The sequence below is a fragment of the Diceros bicornis genome, chromosome X, assembly GCF_020826845.1.
Source record: "Diceros bicornis minor isolate mBicDic1 chromosome X, mDicBic1.mat.cur, whole genome shotgun sequence".
Classification (NCBI taxonomy): domain Eukaryota; kingdom Metazoa; phylum Chordata; class Mammalia; order Perissodactyla; family Rhinocerotidae; genus Diceros; species Diceros bicornis.
In genome coordinates, this window is record NC_080781.1 from 1,515,273 (window position 1) to 1,534,907 (window position 19,635).

At 46.7% G+C, this 19,635-nt stretch overlaps 1 protein-coding gene across 3 annotated transcripts in view; it reads right to left on the minus strand.

The window, feature by feature from the left end:
* Positions 1-19,635, minus strand: part of DHRSX (dehydrogenase/reductase X-linked) — a 166,148-nt gene that overhangs the window by 31,731 nt on the left and 114,782 nt on the right. For all 3 annotated transcript variants that reach the window (XM_058535365.1, XM_058535366.1, XM_058535367.1), the window contains exons 4-5: positions 15,006-15,107; positions 3,329-3,536 (exon numbers count right to left, since the gene is read on the minus strand). In XM_058535365.1, the coding sequence (XP_058391348.1) occupies positions 3,329-3,536; positions 15,006-15,107 (310 nt within the window). The remainder of the gene's footprint in view (positions 1-3,328; positions 3,537-15,005; positions 15,108-19,635) is intronic.

Below are 19,635 nucleotides of genomic sequence, written 5' to 3' on the forward strand. Positions count from 1 at the left end.
GCACAGAAATTCTGCCTCAGTTACCAGCCTTCAGGCTCAAGACTGCAATATCGACTCTTACCCGGATCTCCAGCCTGCTGGTCTGACCTGCAGATTTCAGACTGCCCAGACCCTCCAATGTGGGTCAATTCCTTAAAATCAATCAATCTCTCTCTCTCATGTATATATAGAGATAGATTGATTTGTTTATATAGCAGACGAGCCCCCTCGTGCGTCACGACCCACTCGGCTTTCAGAACACTTTACGATGTGGGGATTTATGTCTTGAGAAGAGCGCTCATTTTCCAAGCCAGCGCATCACTCTTGGCAATTAACGGTAACTACCAGCGGTGTTTATATCAGGGGCAAGCCGGGAACCAACTCTTTTTACACAGAAAAGCAGTATGGAGGAAAGCCTAGTGGTTCTCAAATTTTAGCCTGCATCAGAATCTCCCGGAGGGTTTAGTAGGCTCCCACCGCCTGGCCGCGCCCCAGAGTTTGGGTTCAGCAGGTCTGGGGTAGGACCTGAGGATCTGCATCCCTAACGACGTCCCAGGTGGTCCTGATGCTGTGGGTCTGGGGACCACAGTTGGAAAACCTCCGCTCTAAACCGCTTCATCTCCTTTTAATAAACATTTAGAACAGAAAGTGACAGAACTACACGTCTGTTATTCGGTTTTATATAGGAAAATTTAAACAAATATAGCAGGGCAGTCAACACAAGCATGTTGAGGCACCTGCTACGGCCGTCCACAAGAATCCCTTCTCTACAAAGGTCGGGATTTTGTGTCATAATGTAAAGAGTATCACTTGAGAAAAAGCAAGTTATGGGTGCACACACGTATGCATGCTCTCCTGCACATATATATTTCTATAGTTGTATATATTTGTCTTTAACAACACTCCTATTTAAAGGAGAAAAGATCGAAATTTTAATGAAACAGCCCCCACCCGACACACATGTTCACTTGGCATGACATGATTCTTCACGTGATCTTGTGTGTATGCCACGTAAATCCATGCCTGTATTGGATTCAGCAAAGATTTGTGGATCAGATATGCTCTGCGGGCTCTGAGCCTGCAGCCATGCGGATGAGAGAACAATTCTTGCCTCCGAGAGGCGTCTCGGCAGGATACTTCGACTCTGGGGGTTAAAATGCAGGGCAAAGAGTCCAGGGAGAGAAACAGGCTCGCTCTGCCATGCGAGTACTCCAGGCGAAATGAGACGCTCTCAAGAGTAAATGTCATTTTCTTTCTCTTCCTTGGCATTCGTGCCTCTTGTGGAAACCACTGGCATTTGCCAAAGGGCTGTGTGCGTTTTGCGTGCTGAGAAGTAAAGGGAGAAAACTCAGAAATGTCAGCGAGGGAAGGAAGCTGGCTCATCCCTCGGGGTCCTACACGACCCCTAGCACGGCTCAGGCATCAACAGCATCCGTGGGGTGGGTCCTGGCACAGCTCAGAGAATTCACAGGGCTGGACCTCCCAGCTCAGTGACCACAGGGTTGGTCCTCCATGAGCCCCACAGACCTTGAAGGGCTCATACAGCCCCGGCACAGGCAATATGGGACCCACAAGGCTAGGGGCTTAAAACAACAGACATTCACCCTCCCCCAGTCCTGGAGACCAGAAGTCTGAGATGAAGGGGTCGCAGGGCCGCGCTCCCTCCAGAGGCTCCAGGGGAGGGTCCTTCCTGCCTCTTCCAGCGTCTGGGGCTCCAGGCGTCCCGGGGCTGGTGGCCGCCTCCCTCCATCTCTGCCTCCGTCTCCACGTGGCTTCTCCTCTGTGTCTGTGTCTCCTCTTCTGTCTCTGATGAGGACACTGTCATTGGATTTAGGGCCACCCTCATCCATGACGCCCTCATCTTGAGATTCTTAACTAATTACATCTGCAAAGACCGGATTTCCTAATAAGATCCCATTCGCAGCCCCTCAGCAGCACACCACCCACCCCGGGGCCTTTGCTTCATTGCTTCCTCTGTGCACAGGCCAGGCTGGCTGCAGCCGCCTCGGGAAGACGAGGGCCTGACAGCCCTCTCCCCAGCTCCCAGAGGTCACAGACATGTACCCTCTCTCCCACCCTCCCGCAGAATTTGCCCCTACTGGCGAATCCCAGTGACGGGGTCTTCCTGGTCCCACAGCTCTAAGCAGAGAATCCCCCCCACCCAGGAGCCAGCTCTGGGTAACTGGATCAACAATAGCATCCTGGGAAGACCCCAGCCCTCCTTCCTCCCAGCCGCCTCTCACTGTGCAGGGACATCAACACTGTAAAGGGCCCCCGAGGTCTGCACAGCTGGGCTGCCCTCCTCTCAGCCTGAGGATTGCCACCCAGAGCTGCTAATCCCAGAGCCTGGTCCTGGCATGGAAGCCGAGGTCAACCAGGCGTCCAGGTCGTTCCAAGCATCGCATTAACGCTGTGCACAGTTGTTAGCACACATACAGAGAAATAAACACACATCCTATTCACACACACTGAGTCTTTTGTCCTCAACGAGGGGACAGAGGGAAGCTCAGAATATTTGCATTGTGCATTGCCAAGAGTCAAGGTGAACGGGCCACAGGGAGCTAGCTCACTGCCTTCGAAACTGGGTCCAAAAGAAAACATTTAAATATTTCTGCTATCCCTCTCTACGTCTGACTTCTGTCTTTCTTGTCTCTTGCTCAGAAACAAAAATAATAATAATAATATCACACAGCCAAGCTGCCCGAGGATAAGACGGAAATGGTTGATGATGATGGGCGTTAAGTAGACGTATGGTGGTGGGCATTTCACCATATGTACAAGTACCGAATCATGACGTTGTCCACCTGAGACTAATAGAATGTTATATGTCAATGATACCTCAATAAAAAAAATGCTTAAAAACAAAAAACCAGCATGCACTTCAGGATGCATTAAAACAGAACACTACGAAATTTTGCATAGAGTTATTCAGCGATGCTGACAACACAGCTAACTCTCACTTGGTGGTTTTTTTCTGTCCCGTAGTCATGTTTCCTGGGCTGGAATTTTGGCTCTATCCTTATTGCCTAGTGATATTAGGAAGATATTTTTTAAAAAATAACATATGCTTCACTTTTCCTACATGTAAAACGAGGATGATAATTATATTTACCTAAAAGCATTTTTATGATGCATAAATGGACGGATACGGAGAAAGTGTTCAAATGTGTCAATGCAGAATAGTAAACAATAAGTAGATATTAGTCAGGATAATTATTGCTATGAGACAGGTTTATAAAAAACAAATGGTCAGTGGTCCAGAGCATTGTGTCCAGTTCATTGTGGACACTTGATGAGCAGCCTTGATCTTCCCAGGATGCCCCTCGGACCGTTGGTAGCGCCCACTCACCTGCTCTGAAGGTCGTCCATGTTCAGCTCGCCGACGTAGTGCGTGGCCGACGAGACGGTCACCACCCTCGCGCTGCGGCCGGGAGACCCTGACTCTCTCAGGGTGTCCAGGAGGAGGTTGGTGAGCAGGAAGTGGCCCAGGAAGTTCAGGCCGAAGTGTTCCTCAAACCCGTCCACGGTTTTCCTCTGAGGGACCATCATGACCCCGGCTGGGGACAAAGGGAATTTCAGGGAGGGTTAGATGAGATGAGATGGCAGAGGTGTCGCCACAGGGGGGCATGGAAACAGTCCTGGGCACCACAAGGGTGGGATCAGGACCTGGCTGCCTTCTCACCTCCCTGGGCCTCAGTTTCCCACTCTGTATGTGATGGGGATGTGCCAGAGACCAACAAGATCCTTCCTTTCCTCAAAGTCTATCCTTTCACGCCTGGATCTTGTAAACTGACAGCAGCAATGACAAAATAGCAGCACTCACACTAAAGTGAGGTCACCCAGTGTCACCCAAAGGTGTCCCCTGGGAAGTTAATTCTTCTGGATGGGACAGCTGTCTGCAGATATCAAGAGCCCCTTGTCTCGTGAGCTCAGGAAGCACGGCTCAGCCACGTGGGGAGGCCGACGTCCTGCAGCCCACAGGGTGGGGCAGAGAGAGCCGTGTCCCCAAAATTCATATTGCCAGGGCACCCCCTCATTCACAGGGAACCCCAGAAATGAATTCATTCCTCAGGGCACCCTGTGGCAAATGCTGACCCAAGTATTCACATTTGCCGTCCGCACCGCAGACCCCACTCCAGCCCCATTGGTAGCTATTCCATAGATGCAATCGTAAAAGCATGGTCCGTGCTCGTGAGTTCTGCCTCCCGGGCTCAGAATGTCCCCCTCCCTGCAGGGGCAAAGCTCAGATAAATCCTCGTCCCGGAGTCCTTTCCTCGGAGGCTGGAGACCCGACGACTTGTGCAAGACATGTGACTGGCCATATTGTTCCATCATCTCAAGCAGGCCAGCTTGCTTGGATGTGTATGTGTCTACGTGTGTGTAATATGTACTTGTATGCATATGTACTCGAACATGTATATGTGCATGTGTATTTTGTACGTGTATATAATACTGTGTGTATTCATACATTAATTATAGATACATTTGTATGTATGCATGCATATGTATGAGATATGCATATGTATTTTTGTATGTATTTATCTGTATGTATTTGCATATATATGCACATACAATCACAATACACATTTATACATATATACGTTTTTGTGTTGGCATTTGTATTTCCATGTGTATTTGCATGCACACATGTATTTGTAAATGCCTGATGAATTTATATGTGTATTTTTTTTGGCATATACACTATAGGCATGTCTATGAATTTGCATGTGTTGATGAATTTGCATATGCATTTGCATGCATGGTTGTATTTGCATATACCATGCATATGTAAATGTATTTATATTTGTATATGTAACTATGCCTGTATTTGCAAGTATACGAGCAGGCATATTTGCATATATATAAATATTCATAGCTTATTGTTTTGCGTATGTATTTATACATAATACATGCATATATGTATTTCTATTTGCATATGCATTACACATGTTTTTGTGGCCGTGTATGTATTTGCATTTGGAAATGCATTTGGATATGTTTATGATTTGCATGCACATATGCACATTTATTTGTGTATGCATTTGGAAACGTACATGTGTTTGTATCTGAATGTGTATACATTTCTCTATGTACATGCATCTGTATATGTACATGTGTTTGTGCTTATGTGAGTGTATTTTATATATATGTGTGTATATACAGTCACATGCTGCATAATGACATTTCAGCCCATGACAGACTGCATATACAACAGTGGTCCCATAGATTAGCACCATAGAGCCTAGGCGTGTAGCAAGCTATACCACCTAGGTTTGTGTAAGTATACTCAATGATATTCACACAATGACAAAATTGCCTAATGACGCTTTTCTCAGAATGTGTCCCCATTGTTAAGCCACGCATGACCGCATGTTTGTATTTTCTATGTATTTGTATAGGTCTATGTGTTTGTATTTGTATGTGCATGTGTATGCATTTCTGTATACAATATCCTATGTATATGCATTTGTGTATGTGTAGACAGTTTTTCCAGCTGGATTGCGAGGTCCCTCCCTGGACACACAGGCCACACTGCCTCCCCCATCACAGCCAGGGCCCATGCAGGATGCACCTGTGGTTACAACACCCCACACATCCCCGGCCCCAATGCAGGTTTATCCCTTGTGAGGTTCTTGAGGCAAAGGAAATGTCTGATCCAGACTGTGGCTTTCACAGCACAGGTGTAGTGCTTTGGCATAGCAAGTGGCACATAACATCTAAAAAATAAATGTGGGTGAAGGCTTACTGCTGTTTTCACAGAGAATGATGCAAGAGGAACAGTGACGTGGAGAAGAGGGGAAGCCCAAGTCCACAGCTTCTAACCCACACACACTTTCTGGCCACACTCAGCGCTTCCAACCTCCTCCCTTAATACCCAGCTCTCTCAACAAACTTCCAGGATATTGAAAATGCATCCCCTGAGCTCATTACTGTAAAACATCACCAGTGTGGACCAACAGGGAGAGGGTCGATAGGAATGAGGAAAATAAGCTACACGAGTCTTGTACAGTCAACGAAATGTGTATTCAGATATACCTACAGTCACCAAAAGTCAGCTAACAAAACCTTTCCACAGGGCACATCAGGGTCCACTTTAGGAGTGATCCGGAAGAAACATGGGAGTTGGTTGCTTCAAATGGACGTGAAGTTTGGCATTTTGAGAAAATGTAAATATCTCTGGGGTGACGTCATTATATCGACTATCTTATTTAGTGCAAAGAAGTTAAACAGAGCTCAGTTCACGTCTCATGTATTGTAAATTCCTAGTTGGGGAGCCCTCAGCTTAGGAGAGAGACCAGTTCATCGTGAACACTCAGCTTATGCGAGGCTGGCTGAGCAGGAACTGGAGCTCAAGGCAGTGGCAAAACACGCCTGCACATTCTTTTGACGCTAGTTTCCTCGGGAGATGAAGCCTGTGTCCCATCCCTCGAATCTGGCTGCCTTGAATCTTGGCAGCAGCAGTGACAATATCGTACAACTTCCAAGGCTTGGTCAGAAAAAACCATAGAGCTTCCGCCTGGTTCTTCAAAATGCTGTCTATGGGAAGACCCAGCTTCGTTTAAGAAGGCTGGCGCCCCTGAGACCGCCATTTTGGAGAGACCACGTGTAGGTCCTCTGGTCGACCATCCTAACTGAGCCCAGCATCAACTTCCCACCACAAGACGGAGCCATCCTGGATGTCTGGCCCTAGTTGAGCCGCTGGATAACGGTGGTCCCAGCTGGAATACAGCATGAGAGACCCAGAGCTGGAACTGTCCAAATTCCTGTGCCCCCCAGTTGTGTGCAAAATGAAAGGGTTATTTTGAGCCACTAGGATTGGGGGTGGTTTGTTACACTGTGGTAGTTGCTAGAATATCACTGCATGCCTAAATGATAAATTCCAAGATAGAGAGTCCCATGTCATGGGACAAACTAACAGCCACTACACACAGTCTTCTGAGCGTCAAAATTTGCTGGAAAATACCCCATCTAATGGAGTGTGGAGGGTCGCTCTTCAATTTGGGGGTATTAACCTGCGGTGAGTTCCTAGGACTTCAGTCTGGTTAGTTAAGGATAATCTGTTATCCAATAGCCAAGGAATGGCTGTTGCTGGTTGTCTCACGATGGCTTTTGACTCCTTGTATGTTGGTAGCAGAGAAGATAGCCAGGAGCCTCCGGTCAGCCAGCCCTTGGTGCAGGGCAGTGACTTCAGATTTCACCCACTTGGGACTGAACAGCCAGACTCATCAGTGTTCATTTTCACGGGGGCACCAGTGGCCAGGTAAACAGGAGCTGAAGGACAACCACTGCCTAATCTCCTTAAGGCTTAAAATATCCTCTTCATTCCAAGTCTATTATGTATTTCCTAGTGATAATGTACAAGACAACTCAACGTGAAGCCACTGCTTAGCCAGAGGGAAATGCCAACGTGGATCTTTGTTCGATCCAAGCTCTGGTGACAGATTACAGCACAAACTCAGTGACCCAGACTCCAAGAATTTGACAATGATGGTGCTCTGGGCAAAGAATGAGTTCAAGGTCGCTCAGGAAATTCAAAAAGGTTATCGGAGCTAAGTCTTGGTGCAAACAGCATCACTGGGGAAAGCATATTTTTACAACAGCAATGAGAAGATTGCTGCCATGCATACAGTTGGCCAGCTCCCAGGCTCCAGACACATGGAACTTATTCCGGGGCTCATCCAGCAGAGAAGCTGTGTGGGGGATTCCGGCACCGTGGAGGCTGCACCAAAATCTCTCTGGGGTCACCGCGTATTATTAATCCATTATTACGTGAGATGCTGAGAATAATCACATCCTTCTCTACTCTAAAGCAACATATCCTGGAGATCTCCCTGGGTAGCACATCTAATTCAGATAATATTTATCGAATGTCCGACATGTGTTGAGGGAGAAATTTCAATTAACCAGTGCAGCTGCATTTTGTGTGTGTGTATGTGAGGAAGATTGTCCCTCACAAGAGCTAACATCTATGCCCATCTTCCTCTATTTTGTATGTGGGACGCTGCCACAGCATGGCTTGATGAGTGCTGTGTAGGTCTGTGCCTGGGATCCGAACCTGTGAGCCTGGGTTGTTGAAGCGGAGTGTGCGAACCCAACCACTATGCCACCGGGCCAGCCCACGCATTTGTATTTTTTAAATGGCAAAGAGACATTTTTGTCATGTCAGTGCTTCAGATGGCCACCCCTTGTTACGAGCATCCATGAGATCTTAATACCTCCCTCTGCCAAATGAAAAGTGGACAAGGAACAATCATAATATCTGCTCATTGAGTGCGCATTTGATTGGTGCGGGGACATTCACTCAGAACCACGTGTTATTCTGTATAGAGCAAACAAAGGTATGTCGTAATCAGGGGAGGATGAGAGAGAGATCTCTGCCTCGCAGGAGACAGAAAAGTGGTGGGGATGCGAGGGACAGTCAGAGAGAGAGCAAGAGGGAGAGACAGTGAGTGAGAGAGACAGGAAAAAAGAGAGAGGAAGAGAGAGAGAGAGACAGAGAGAGGCAGAGACAGAGAGAGAGAGAAAGCAAGAAGGGGGGAGACAGAGAGAGAAAGACACAGATGCAGAGAGAGAGGGAGGGAAAGAAAGAGGGAAAAAAGAGAGGAAGAGCGAAATGGAGAGATAAACAGAGACAGAGAGAGAGACAGGCAGAGACAGAGAGAGAGAGGCAGAGACAGAGAGAGAGAGACAGGGCACATTCTAGCTGGTGCCAAATGGCTGGATGAAGGGTTAACTCCAGAACATGAGGGAGGTTTTAGAAAACTCTTGCAAACATCCCACCATCTGAGGACTGACCACTAAATCTCTCTTTGGAGCCAGTGTCCCTGCCCAAGCTTGTGACTCCATTGACATGCGCATGAGTGGAACTCCGGGGATGCAAACCTGAAGACCTCTGGAAGGTGGCAACCAAGTCCGTCAAGAAAGGAATATGAAAATGTGAGGAAAGGAGAATGGAACATTCTGGAACAGCCATGAGGGCTCTGAATCCGCCTATAAAACATGAATGGGAAAAGAGTAGTCCAGATGTCTTGGGGAAGGATTGCTGGAAAAAGCTGTAGATAAACGAAAGTCAGTGATCCGCGGCAAGAGTTGGGGTGGCAACGAACCTGGATGTTCATCCACCCGGCAGGATATGGGTATGGGGTTGAGTGACTAGAGGGTAGTGAAGCCATAGTCACACCATGGGCCAGTCAAAATGTTGAAATTAAAGGGGCAATTAAGTGTGTCCAAAGTAATTCTTAAATCGATGGAGACAACATTGGCGAGAGCATCATGTGGATGGGTTCACATATCGCCCTCAGTCACCATACGGCCAACATTTCCATTCCAGGATAACTTTCTCGCTGTCATCACAGAGGGTAGACTCACATCGCCTTCCCCACATCCCATGATGATGGCAAAGACGGGATCATCGACTGAGTGTGTTTCTTAAACTAGCAACGCTTTGTGACAGAGAATACCACCCAGCGGGACCCGCCATATGCATAGTCGAGGACACTGGAGGCCAGGGGCTTTTAAACACCCAACTCTTTTAAGAGCTCCTGGGTCAAACACTTCTGGAGCATCTGGGTCACTGGATGTGGGTCATTTCTTGAGCCACTTCCTGGGAGCTCACGGAGGGCATTTGGAAGGATGGAGGTGCTCAAGGAAGATGGGAGGTGTATCCTTAACTTCCAGCCTACTCTTCTGGCAGTGGTGGCATCAGAGAAAATCCTGTCAAACAGCACTGCAAACTCTCACCACCAAATGAACATCCAGTTTCCTTCTGTTCTACGGAAACCCATCACACAACGGAAAATCGTTCTACCCGGCAGAGAGAAACATTGGAAAGCCAGCAGAAGGTATTGATGGTAAGTGGTCGACACATATTCAGATCCAATAATCCATTGACAAATGCATGCACAGTGATTCATCAGTCTCTGCTCCCAGGAGGGAGAGCGGATGCCTGAGGAGCCCGTTTTACATAAAAACCGCCAAGCGCATAAATAAGAAAACTGTGCAGGCATCTGTCCACCAAGAAACGGGTGCCGACTTCTACTTTCTCAACTGTTCCTCAGTCTTCTGTTGATGCAACATCCATCACCAGCCTCTCCTGGGAAGAGCCTTCTATAACTCTCATTTTTGTTTTTTGGTAGGAAACATCATTTTTCATAATTCTTGATCTTGGGGAATTCATCCATTAGAGTTATGGGAAGAAGTCCTACAGGGATAAAATATAAATCCGATGGGGTTATTACAAATCTATCGGTGTTCAGACCCGGGGCTGGGAAGCCAGGTAAATACAATGTTGATGTGAATAAACCATAAATACTGAGCCAGCTCTGCAGGAGGTCGACTATTGATTATGCCTGTGTTTGATAAATCATCAGCCTCGCTCATGAGCTTCCCACAGGCAGAAAGAGGCGGTCTGGTTCTATTTTCCTCACGCTAGCAAATGCGAAAACACTTCATGTCTGAAATGCTTAACACTTGCAAAATCTTGATGGCTTTCTTTAAGAATAAAGGAAAAAGAAAAAAGACACACAGAGTCTAGCTTCCCTTGGCCCTTGGAAGTGCCTTTGTGGAGCACAGCTGGGGCTGTTTTCCATGAGATTCCACGCTTGTCATTGGTTAACAGCAGTGGGTCCTATTAACCCAACTCCTTTTGACTAATCACCTTGGTGGGAGGGGTTAATACCCTAGAGGAGGTATCTGGGCAAATATTTTGGGAAACTCTGCAGACCCTCTTGGACACTAACAATACCATCTCCGAGGCCCCTCTCTGAGAAGTCGTGTGGTTGGGAAACCTGTTTGCATCTGTTGACTCCAGCACCTCCCAAATATACTAGACTTCAGAACTCTCATTCGCACACAGCAAGGATGAATCCTCGTGCACACAAGCAAGCATGAGACAAATGAGAAAATCTTGTACTGCCTCTAAATCAAGGTGAGTCTGACCCCAGCCCCCAGCACACTGGGTTGGTGATGAATTCATTCTCAGTCTTGAGTGCATCATCCTGGCTACTCCCTGGCCCAAGAGGCATCGTCCTTCATCCTTCCAGCCACCCTGGGTACCACAGGATGCACCTTCCTAAGTCCACGGGTCTCCAGGAGCTCTGTGGTTCTGCTGCATCTCTGAGGGACATGAGGCTCTGCCAAGGAAAGATTCCCTTTCTGCCTTCTTCGTTGTATCTATCAGGCAGCCGTCCTGCCCGGGGCGCCATGGGGTGTGGGCAATGGTTATCCATTATGAGCATAACACAACCTCCAGCCCTGCGCATGTCTCCTTTCCTAGAAGCTTCTGCCTGAACCTACAGAGGCTGTTACTTCCAAGTCCTACACCACCAGGCTTGTCCCAACAGTGACCTCAGATGAAGGACTGAGCAGACCTGTCAGCCACAAAATCCTCCTTGGAGCCAAGGGCAGCCACAGCCTGGCCACCATCTTGGAAGATGGAGAGCAGAAACACAGGAGGACCAGAGCAAAGAGTGTTATTGCAGTAAATCATCCTGTCACAAGTGGACTCCCATTACCGTCTCCTGGAAATGGTGCTGGGAAGAGCACAGGTGGGGAACTCCCACAGACATAATTGCCATGCAATCTTTTCCATATTTAATACGATGGTGTTGTCACATTGCAGGCGGCATTTTCTAGGGTGAGGTGCTTCTTGGAACAATTATTTGTTTAATGTCTGCCTCCTTTGATGCAGTGCAATTTCCATGAGGTCAAAGACTCTTGTTTATCATTGTTATTTTTTGCCTGGGAATCCCCAGGGACACAGAGGGTAGGTGTGGTGGACTGAATGAGAACTCTCTTAAAGACGTTCGCATCCTAATCCCTGTGTGGTAGACAGAAAAATGTCCATGCCCCAAAAACGTCCGTGTTCTAATCCCCATGTGGTAGACAGAATAACGTCCCCAAAGACGTCCACGTCCTCATCCCCATGTGGTAGACAGAATAACATCCCAAAGACGTCCATGTCCTAATCCCCGTGTGGTAGACAAAATAATGTCCCCTAAGACGTCCACGTCCTAATCCCCATGTGGTAGAATAATGTCCCCAAATATGTCCACGTCCTAATCCCCGTGTGGTAGACAAAATAATGTCCCCCAAGACGTCCACGTCCTAATCCTCATGTGGTAGACAGGATAATGTCTCCAAAGATGTCCACCTCCTAATCCCCGTGTGGTAGACAGAAAATGGCCCCCAAGATGTCCATGTCCTGATCCCCGTGTGGTAGACAGAATAATGACCCCCCAAGCCGCATATCCTAATCCCTTTTTAGTGGACAGAATAATGTCCCCAAAGATGTCCATGTCCTATTACCCACGTGGTAGACAGAATAACACCCCCAAAGATGCCCATGTTCTAACCTTGGAACCTGTGAACAGGTAACCTTACACGGCAAACGGCACTCTGCAGATATGATTAAGGATCTTGAGATGGGGAGATGATCCTGAATTATCTGAGTGAGCCCAATGCAATTACTGGGTCGTTATAAGAGGGTAGCAGGATGGTGAGAATCAGAGAAGGAAATGTGATGATGGAATCAGAGGTCAGAGACACAGAGAGAGATTTGAAGATGCTACACTACTGGCTTTGAAGATAGAGGACGGGGTCACAAGCCAAGGAATTCAGACAGCACCTAGGATCTGAGAAAGTCAAGGAATGGATTCTTCCCTAGAGCCAGTGTCATGTGGGGGCTCAGGAATTCCACACTGGATCTGTTGTCTTGAGGTGCCTCTGGGGCACTGAGCTGAGATCACAGGTCCTGAGCAGAGAGGAAAGTTCTGGGTGGAGGAGAAAGTCTAGGAAGAAGTGAATCTAACACGTGGATGAGTTTCTCTACAGAGAGAAGAGAGAGGGTCCAGCGACAAGCCCCCCAGGTCCAAATTGAACTGTGTCCTAGTCGCTTGAAAAATGCTATCTTCCTGAGAGCCATGCATGCTTGGTTTAAAATGTGCAGGGAAAAAGAACACTGGACGATCGTAGCATCACTGGCGTCATCTCAAAGTGAAGGGTGAATTAGGGAGTACACATTGACAAGCCTTCTTCTGCTGGTATTTTCACCATCGAGCTGTGCCCACTCCAGCAAAGGTGGTTTACACACATACTCCCCACCAAAATTCTGTGGACCCAGAGCAGAGTAAGAGCTGTCAGACAGAGGTAGCAGATGTGAGCTGCAAAATTTTTTCTACACCTGATGGATGAAAACCTGTACCAAAAGGATGCCAGAAGGATGCAGAAAAGATCCTAAGATGATACAAAGTTCTGTCGTGTGCATGTCTACGAAAGCGCACGGATTCTGCCTAAGGGCAAGATGTCATTTACGTCCTGCCATCGCCCAATTGCTCTGTGATGAAGTGCCCTGGTTACTAATTACCGAGGGTGTTAATTATGATGAAGAATTAAGATGTATGGTCAGACAGGATCTCTATGGTGCCTCTAGCTCGTCGCTACCTTTGATGATTTATACTATTATAATTCTAATCAATTATAACACTGATAAATGCTCGACAAAGGAAGCCCACACCAGTGCTGAGATGGAGGAATCCCAAATGGTGATTTACTGGGAAATCATTTATTTCTGCAAAGGCGTTTAAGGCATGACTCTTTGGGGAAACTTGAAAAATAATCAATAAAGCTCCAGGGAGAAGAAATAAAAATTAAAATCATTCTGAACCTTCCAAGAAGAGCCTCCAGCATTAATAACATGCAGGGTTTCTTCTCCAGTTAAGTAGACGGAAATGGTGTTAGTTGAGCTATTTGTTCAACACCACACATCACAGCCACACATGGACACATTGCTGTGCATTCATGTGCCATTGGAGTCACACCCTACACACAGTTTTATCATCTATGTCTTTCCCTGAAGTAAGACTTTCTAATTAAACAAGTGGATTGAGCAAAAGCTCATCTATGTGACCCCACTCCCTGCTTGCCAACCCCATTAATATTATAGAAAAAGATAAAACACATAAGACAAAGAGAATGGAGAGGAGATGATAGCCACCAAATTTCAGGAGCTGGAGTCAGACGGACAAGTGTTACAGCCTCAGGAGGAAGAGATACACTCCCTCCCTCCTGCAGACACGTCCACACCTTAATACGGGCAATTGTGACTATGGTCCCTTAGATGGCAAAAGGGACTTTGGAGAAGGGATAAAGTTACGGATCTTTAGATGCAAAAATCATCCTGGATCATCCACGGGGACTCAGCATCACCAGTAGTGTTCTGTAGTAACTTTTTCTCTGCCATCCAAAACATGAATAATTCAACAAACGCTTTAAATACTTGGGAAGGAGATACAGTCCCTGAAGTCCACTATTTGAATTACGTCTATTCCATCCACTGTACTCATTTTGCTATTTACTCCCTCTATATATTTCCATTTGGTCTCCAAGTCCGAAAGGGATGTGCTAAATTCTAAAAGTTTTTGGCATATTTATGAGAGGTTAGTTCCGTGTATTTATTCAGTTTGGAGACATTCATGACTGTACGTCCTCACTGCGGAGGCTTTGGATGAATGTTTATGAAATAAGTGGACGGCAGCAGGGGAAGAGAGACGTGGGCAGGAGACGGGGTCTGCCTCCATGGGGAGGCAGGAGAAGTGTTTTCGACATTCTTACAAGCTCAGCGGGGCTGAAAGGATTGTGCTGAAGATAGACCAGTGAGCAGGCTGAAGGCAGGGGAAGGGGAGATGGTGATTCCATATGTTTGTCTGAGGAGTTTTGGCTGCGGGGAAGAATCATGTGCAAACACCCATCCCTTAGCATGCTTCTAATACACCTTAGCACAAGTGCATTAGTCAAAGTATTGACTCCATACAATATATCATCACACCCTCACTTCAAAATAACATCCTAAAATCGATTACGCTAGTAACAAAAGCCAAACACATCCATGCACCGAAGCAATGGCAACAAACAGCACGTATACTCATGAGTTTCCCCGGAAATCCCACTTTCCCGAGATGCTTGTCTCATGGGAATGCTCGAGTTCGTGTCTGTGTCAGAATTAACCTCTGGATTTCACTGGAACTCACCGTTATTGACCAGGACGTGGAGAGGGATTTTCTTCATCTTGAACTTCTGGACGAACTGCCGGATAGAGCTCAGAGACGCCAGATCGCAGTATAAAAACTCCACTGGAAAGGGACAGAAACACGGGGTTATCTTCCAACCTACCACGGAAACTGAGATGATTTCTAAACCAGTTAACTTGTATCTCACTTGGGAAGTAGCATTGGATCAGAAAGATGCGGAAGGTACAAGGCGGGGAACGCACCCTAAAATGACGGCCCCCTCTCCTTGAGCGTGCGTGGACGTGTGACTTGGTCTCCAGTCAACAGGGTACGGCAAAGATAATGGAACGCCACTTCCCTGACTACATTTCATTGTGGAAGACTCCCTCTTGCTAGCAGACTAGAGGGAGAGAGATTCTTCCGCTGGCCTTGAAGAAGGAAGCTGCCATGTTGTCAGGGGGCCATGCATGGGCAAGACCCTCAGGCCAGCTCCTGGGAGCTGAGAGAAGCCCCTGGATAACAGCCAGTGGGAAAGTCAGAACCTCAGACAACCTCAAGGAACTGAATTTGTCAGACAACTACGTGAGCCTGGAAGAAGACCCTACGCTTCCGAGAGGAACCCAGGCCACACAACCCCTCAGAGCTGAGAGCAGTGTGCTGGGTCAGACGGCAGCAGTATGGTCTTTGTATTGTCACATCTGGCTTTGCAGAAGGCTTGCTTTGGGTCTCCCCCGACCCGGTTCTTGGTAACATGTTCATGTCGATGTCTGTGGTCCCAGGACCTCAGAACAGAGGGGAGAACAGCTCCCACCCGCCAAGGACCAGCACCTACTGTGGCTCACTTCTCAGGGGCGAGATGCATCTGCAAGGTTCTGCTGATTGTGGTTGCTTTAGGACATTTTAAATATCGCAACACCCGAGAGGCAGCCAAAAGCAGGAGCTTGGGAGGGTATATATTTTGGAACATACACATTAGCCTTCAATTGGGAGGGACATGTTAAGATAATCTGCACTCCCGAAGTGGTGCAGCCTCTCCGGAAAACAATATGGAGAGTCCTCAAAAAAATTAAGGATAGAACTACCATACGATCCAGCTATTCCCCTTCTGGGTATTTCTCCAGCAAACAAGAAAACACCAATGCGTAAAGATACATGCACCCCTGTGTTCGTTGCAGCGTTATTCACAATAGCCAAGACTTGGAAGCAACCTAAGTGCCCATCAAGGGACAAATGGATAAAGAAGATGTGGTATATATACACAATGGAATACTACTCAGCCATAAGAAATGATGAAATCCAGCCATTTGTGACAACATGGATGGACATTGAGGGTATTATACAAAGTGAAGTAAGTCAGAGGGAGAAGGTCAAATACCGTATGATTTCCTTCATTAAGTAGTAGATAATAACAACAATAAACAAACACATAGAGACAGAGATTGGATTAGTGGTTACCAGAGGAGAAGGGGGGAGGGAGGAGGGTGAAAGGGATAATTCGGCACGTGTGTGTGGTGATGGGTTGTAATTCGTATTTCAGTGGTGAACATGACGTAATCTATGCAGAAATCGAAATATAATGATGTACACCTGAAATTTATACAATGTTATAAACCAATGTTTCCACGATAAAAAAAAAAAAAAAGAAAAAAGATAATCTGCAGTCCCCAGTTTCTTTGACGTGGAGAATGAATCCTATGTGTGCCAAGTCACACAGCCCCCGAGGACAGGGGAGTGTGCATTTTCACTATTCCCATTAAAGACATATAAGCAGGATGGAGGTGGATGTGCTCCTGGGTCAGAGTTCCTCAAAGTATGGTCTACATATGGATGCCATCCTGTGAACTGTCTGTTACCGGTCTGCCATAAGATACGTTCAGACAGTCACAGTGGTTATAAACTTAAAAAAAAATCGACAGTGATTTTATGTTTACTGAATCAGCTGATGGAAAAAAACCAATGTTGGGGGCTTCCGTTTTGCATGTTTCTAAACTTTATTTTCCTAGTAATTCATTTCTATGCTATCTACAACAGTATCAGTCCGTGACAGATTGGGGAAAAGGGAGTTTTGCCCAACAGAGAGCTTGAGAGTGTCATTCTAGAATACAGGGCCATCTGGATAGGAATTCCTGACATGCCGTTCTGATTTTCCCCTAAAACACACACGAGGATGTACAAGAGCAAAGTCCACACTGATGCTAATAATTGGGACCGATGATAACAGGGTTGGTGGACACATACACTCTGCTTCCAGAAACAGAGCAATGTTATTGGATTTTTGGAAAGCCAGAAGATGCTTCTTCTCTGCTCCTTGGAGGAGAAAGGATCCTAGCCAACCAGAAGCATGAGTGCTGTCGTTCCACTTTGAGATCATTGGTTTGTGAGGCAGCCAGCGTGCTTTGCGCCCTTTCTGCCCACTCTTGTCATGAGCATCTGCTTTCTACACCCATTCAGGAGCTGCCCCCTCCCCTCCAGCCCCTTACCTCCACAGGGCATCGCTGGGAGGATGGGGAAGCAGCACATGAAGGAGGAGGGGTGACATCGCACAGGGAATATGAGCCCTTAAATCAAGCCCTACCGCTGGGGAGGGCAGAGCATTCCCTGCAGACTGTAACTCTTCACGGGCTCCATCCCTCAGAGCAGGAACACGCAAAACAACTTAAGAGCGTGAAGCCTCACCCTCATTGGGCACAGGCACCAGGGTTGACCTCAGAAAGGACTTGGGGAATCCAGCTTGCCAGGAGTTCAGCTGCCACGTCCACATAAAACCCAAAAAGGGGTTGCATCCCCCCCACAAGCCCCTTGGGGAGAAGGGGAGAGGGAGACATAGATGACACTTTCCATTTTACCTGGAGGGCCATCAATGACACCTTCACGTGTGTCTGGATAATTAGGGAAATGGAGGTTACCATGTTTTGAGAGTAGTCAATGGACCCCTAGGTGACAAGAAATAGGATGTCTGCCATGCAGATGACTGGAAAAGAGGAGGCAGACCAGTCGTCCATGTGGCAAAAACAGGAGTCCCAGGAGACAGCTAGGGGGTGCAGCTTAAAAGAGGAGAAACAACCCCTGAGCCGTTGGTCATGATACAGAACCAAAATGGTAGCCCCCTATTGGAAAACCACACTCAAGAGTGTGTGGAAAAGGAGAATTCCTCTACACGTTGATTATAGAGTTTTTTTTTTTTTAAGTGAGGATTAAAAATAGAAAGGGCAAACATTATCAGGCAAACAAGCAAAAATAAAGCAAGTCTGGCCCCATTCACGCAAGATAGGGATAATTCAAGACTAAAACGTTAATGGCCCAACGCTCAACCGATAAGAAGCCATGATAGTTCTGTGCCATTCCCTGCAGCGTTTTCTTCGGAATAACACAGCATCCGATGATATGTCTCAAGAACTCTTGGATACGCAAGGAGAAATGGACAGAACCAAGACTGTTAACGGGAGACTTGAGGGTATGTCTCTGAGTATCTGACAGATTGAGAGACAAAAAAGAAAAAGGGGCCCAGAGACGGCTGTGAATAATCAATCTGACAAGGCTGAAGATGCAAATTTACAAATAGGAACGCGTCTATGGAGTGAAGAAGATTTGTAAATTATAGGTTTGTAATCCTAACTACAGTCACGCGTCGCTTAATGATGGGGATGTGTTCTGAGAAATGCATTGTTAGGCGATTTTGTCATTGTGTGAACATCACAGAGTGTACTTATGCAAACCTAGATGGTATAGCCTCCTACACACCTGGATGATATCGTACTAATCTTATGGGACCACCATCGTATATGCCATCCATCATGGACCAAAATGGCATTATGCAGCGCATGGCTATAGATTAATAATATGTTAAATTTATAATTAATATATGAAAATCTCAGGGAAATGAATTCTTTCCTGAGAAAAACACTGATTATTACAATCTAATCAAGGAAATCAGGACTAATGAGACCAACAAATATGGGAGAAATAGAAAAATTACGAGGGAATGGCATGCAGAAAAGACAGGACGATGTCCAGAATATTTTTAACCAATTCTTTCAGGCTTTCAAAGAACAGACAATCCCACCTCTACTGACAGACTCAGAACACGGGCGAAAAAATGCTGAGTTGATTCATTTTAGAAAGTTTGCATTGTTCTGATACAAAAATCTGCAGAGAGAGAGCACCAGAAGGGGAGGGGAGGAGTAGGGACCACTTGACCCCTAACATCTATACGTACAGGTGAAAAAATCATAAACAGAAATGTAAATTAAAAACTTCCACTGGGATAAACATAAGCAAGTGTGCTTAACACTAGGAAAAAAGACGAGATAATTTTTAGGGGGCCTATCTGTTCAGAGATGTTTTCCACCACGAAACAGCTCCTAGATTTGACACTGTAAGTCTCTCCATGACCACTACCTCCGTAGTGGTCAGGAGAGTCAGGTTCCAGTGGACCTGGTAACCTAATGGGGTTAATTTTAGGACCATCAAGACCCCGAAAGGCTGAGAGGCATTGCTTGTGGGGAGGAGGTTCAGCTGAAAGAGAGGACCGCTCTCAAACCTCTTTCAACACCATACACGTCCCCCGACCACAAGTCAGCAGGTCCCCAGATGTCTGCCCCTCTGGCTCCTGCCGGGAAACAGAAACTGCCAGAAATTTCCTGTACGTGGG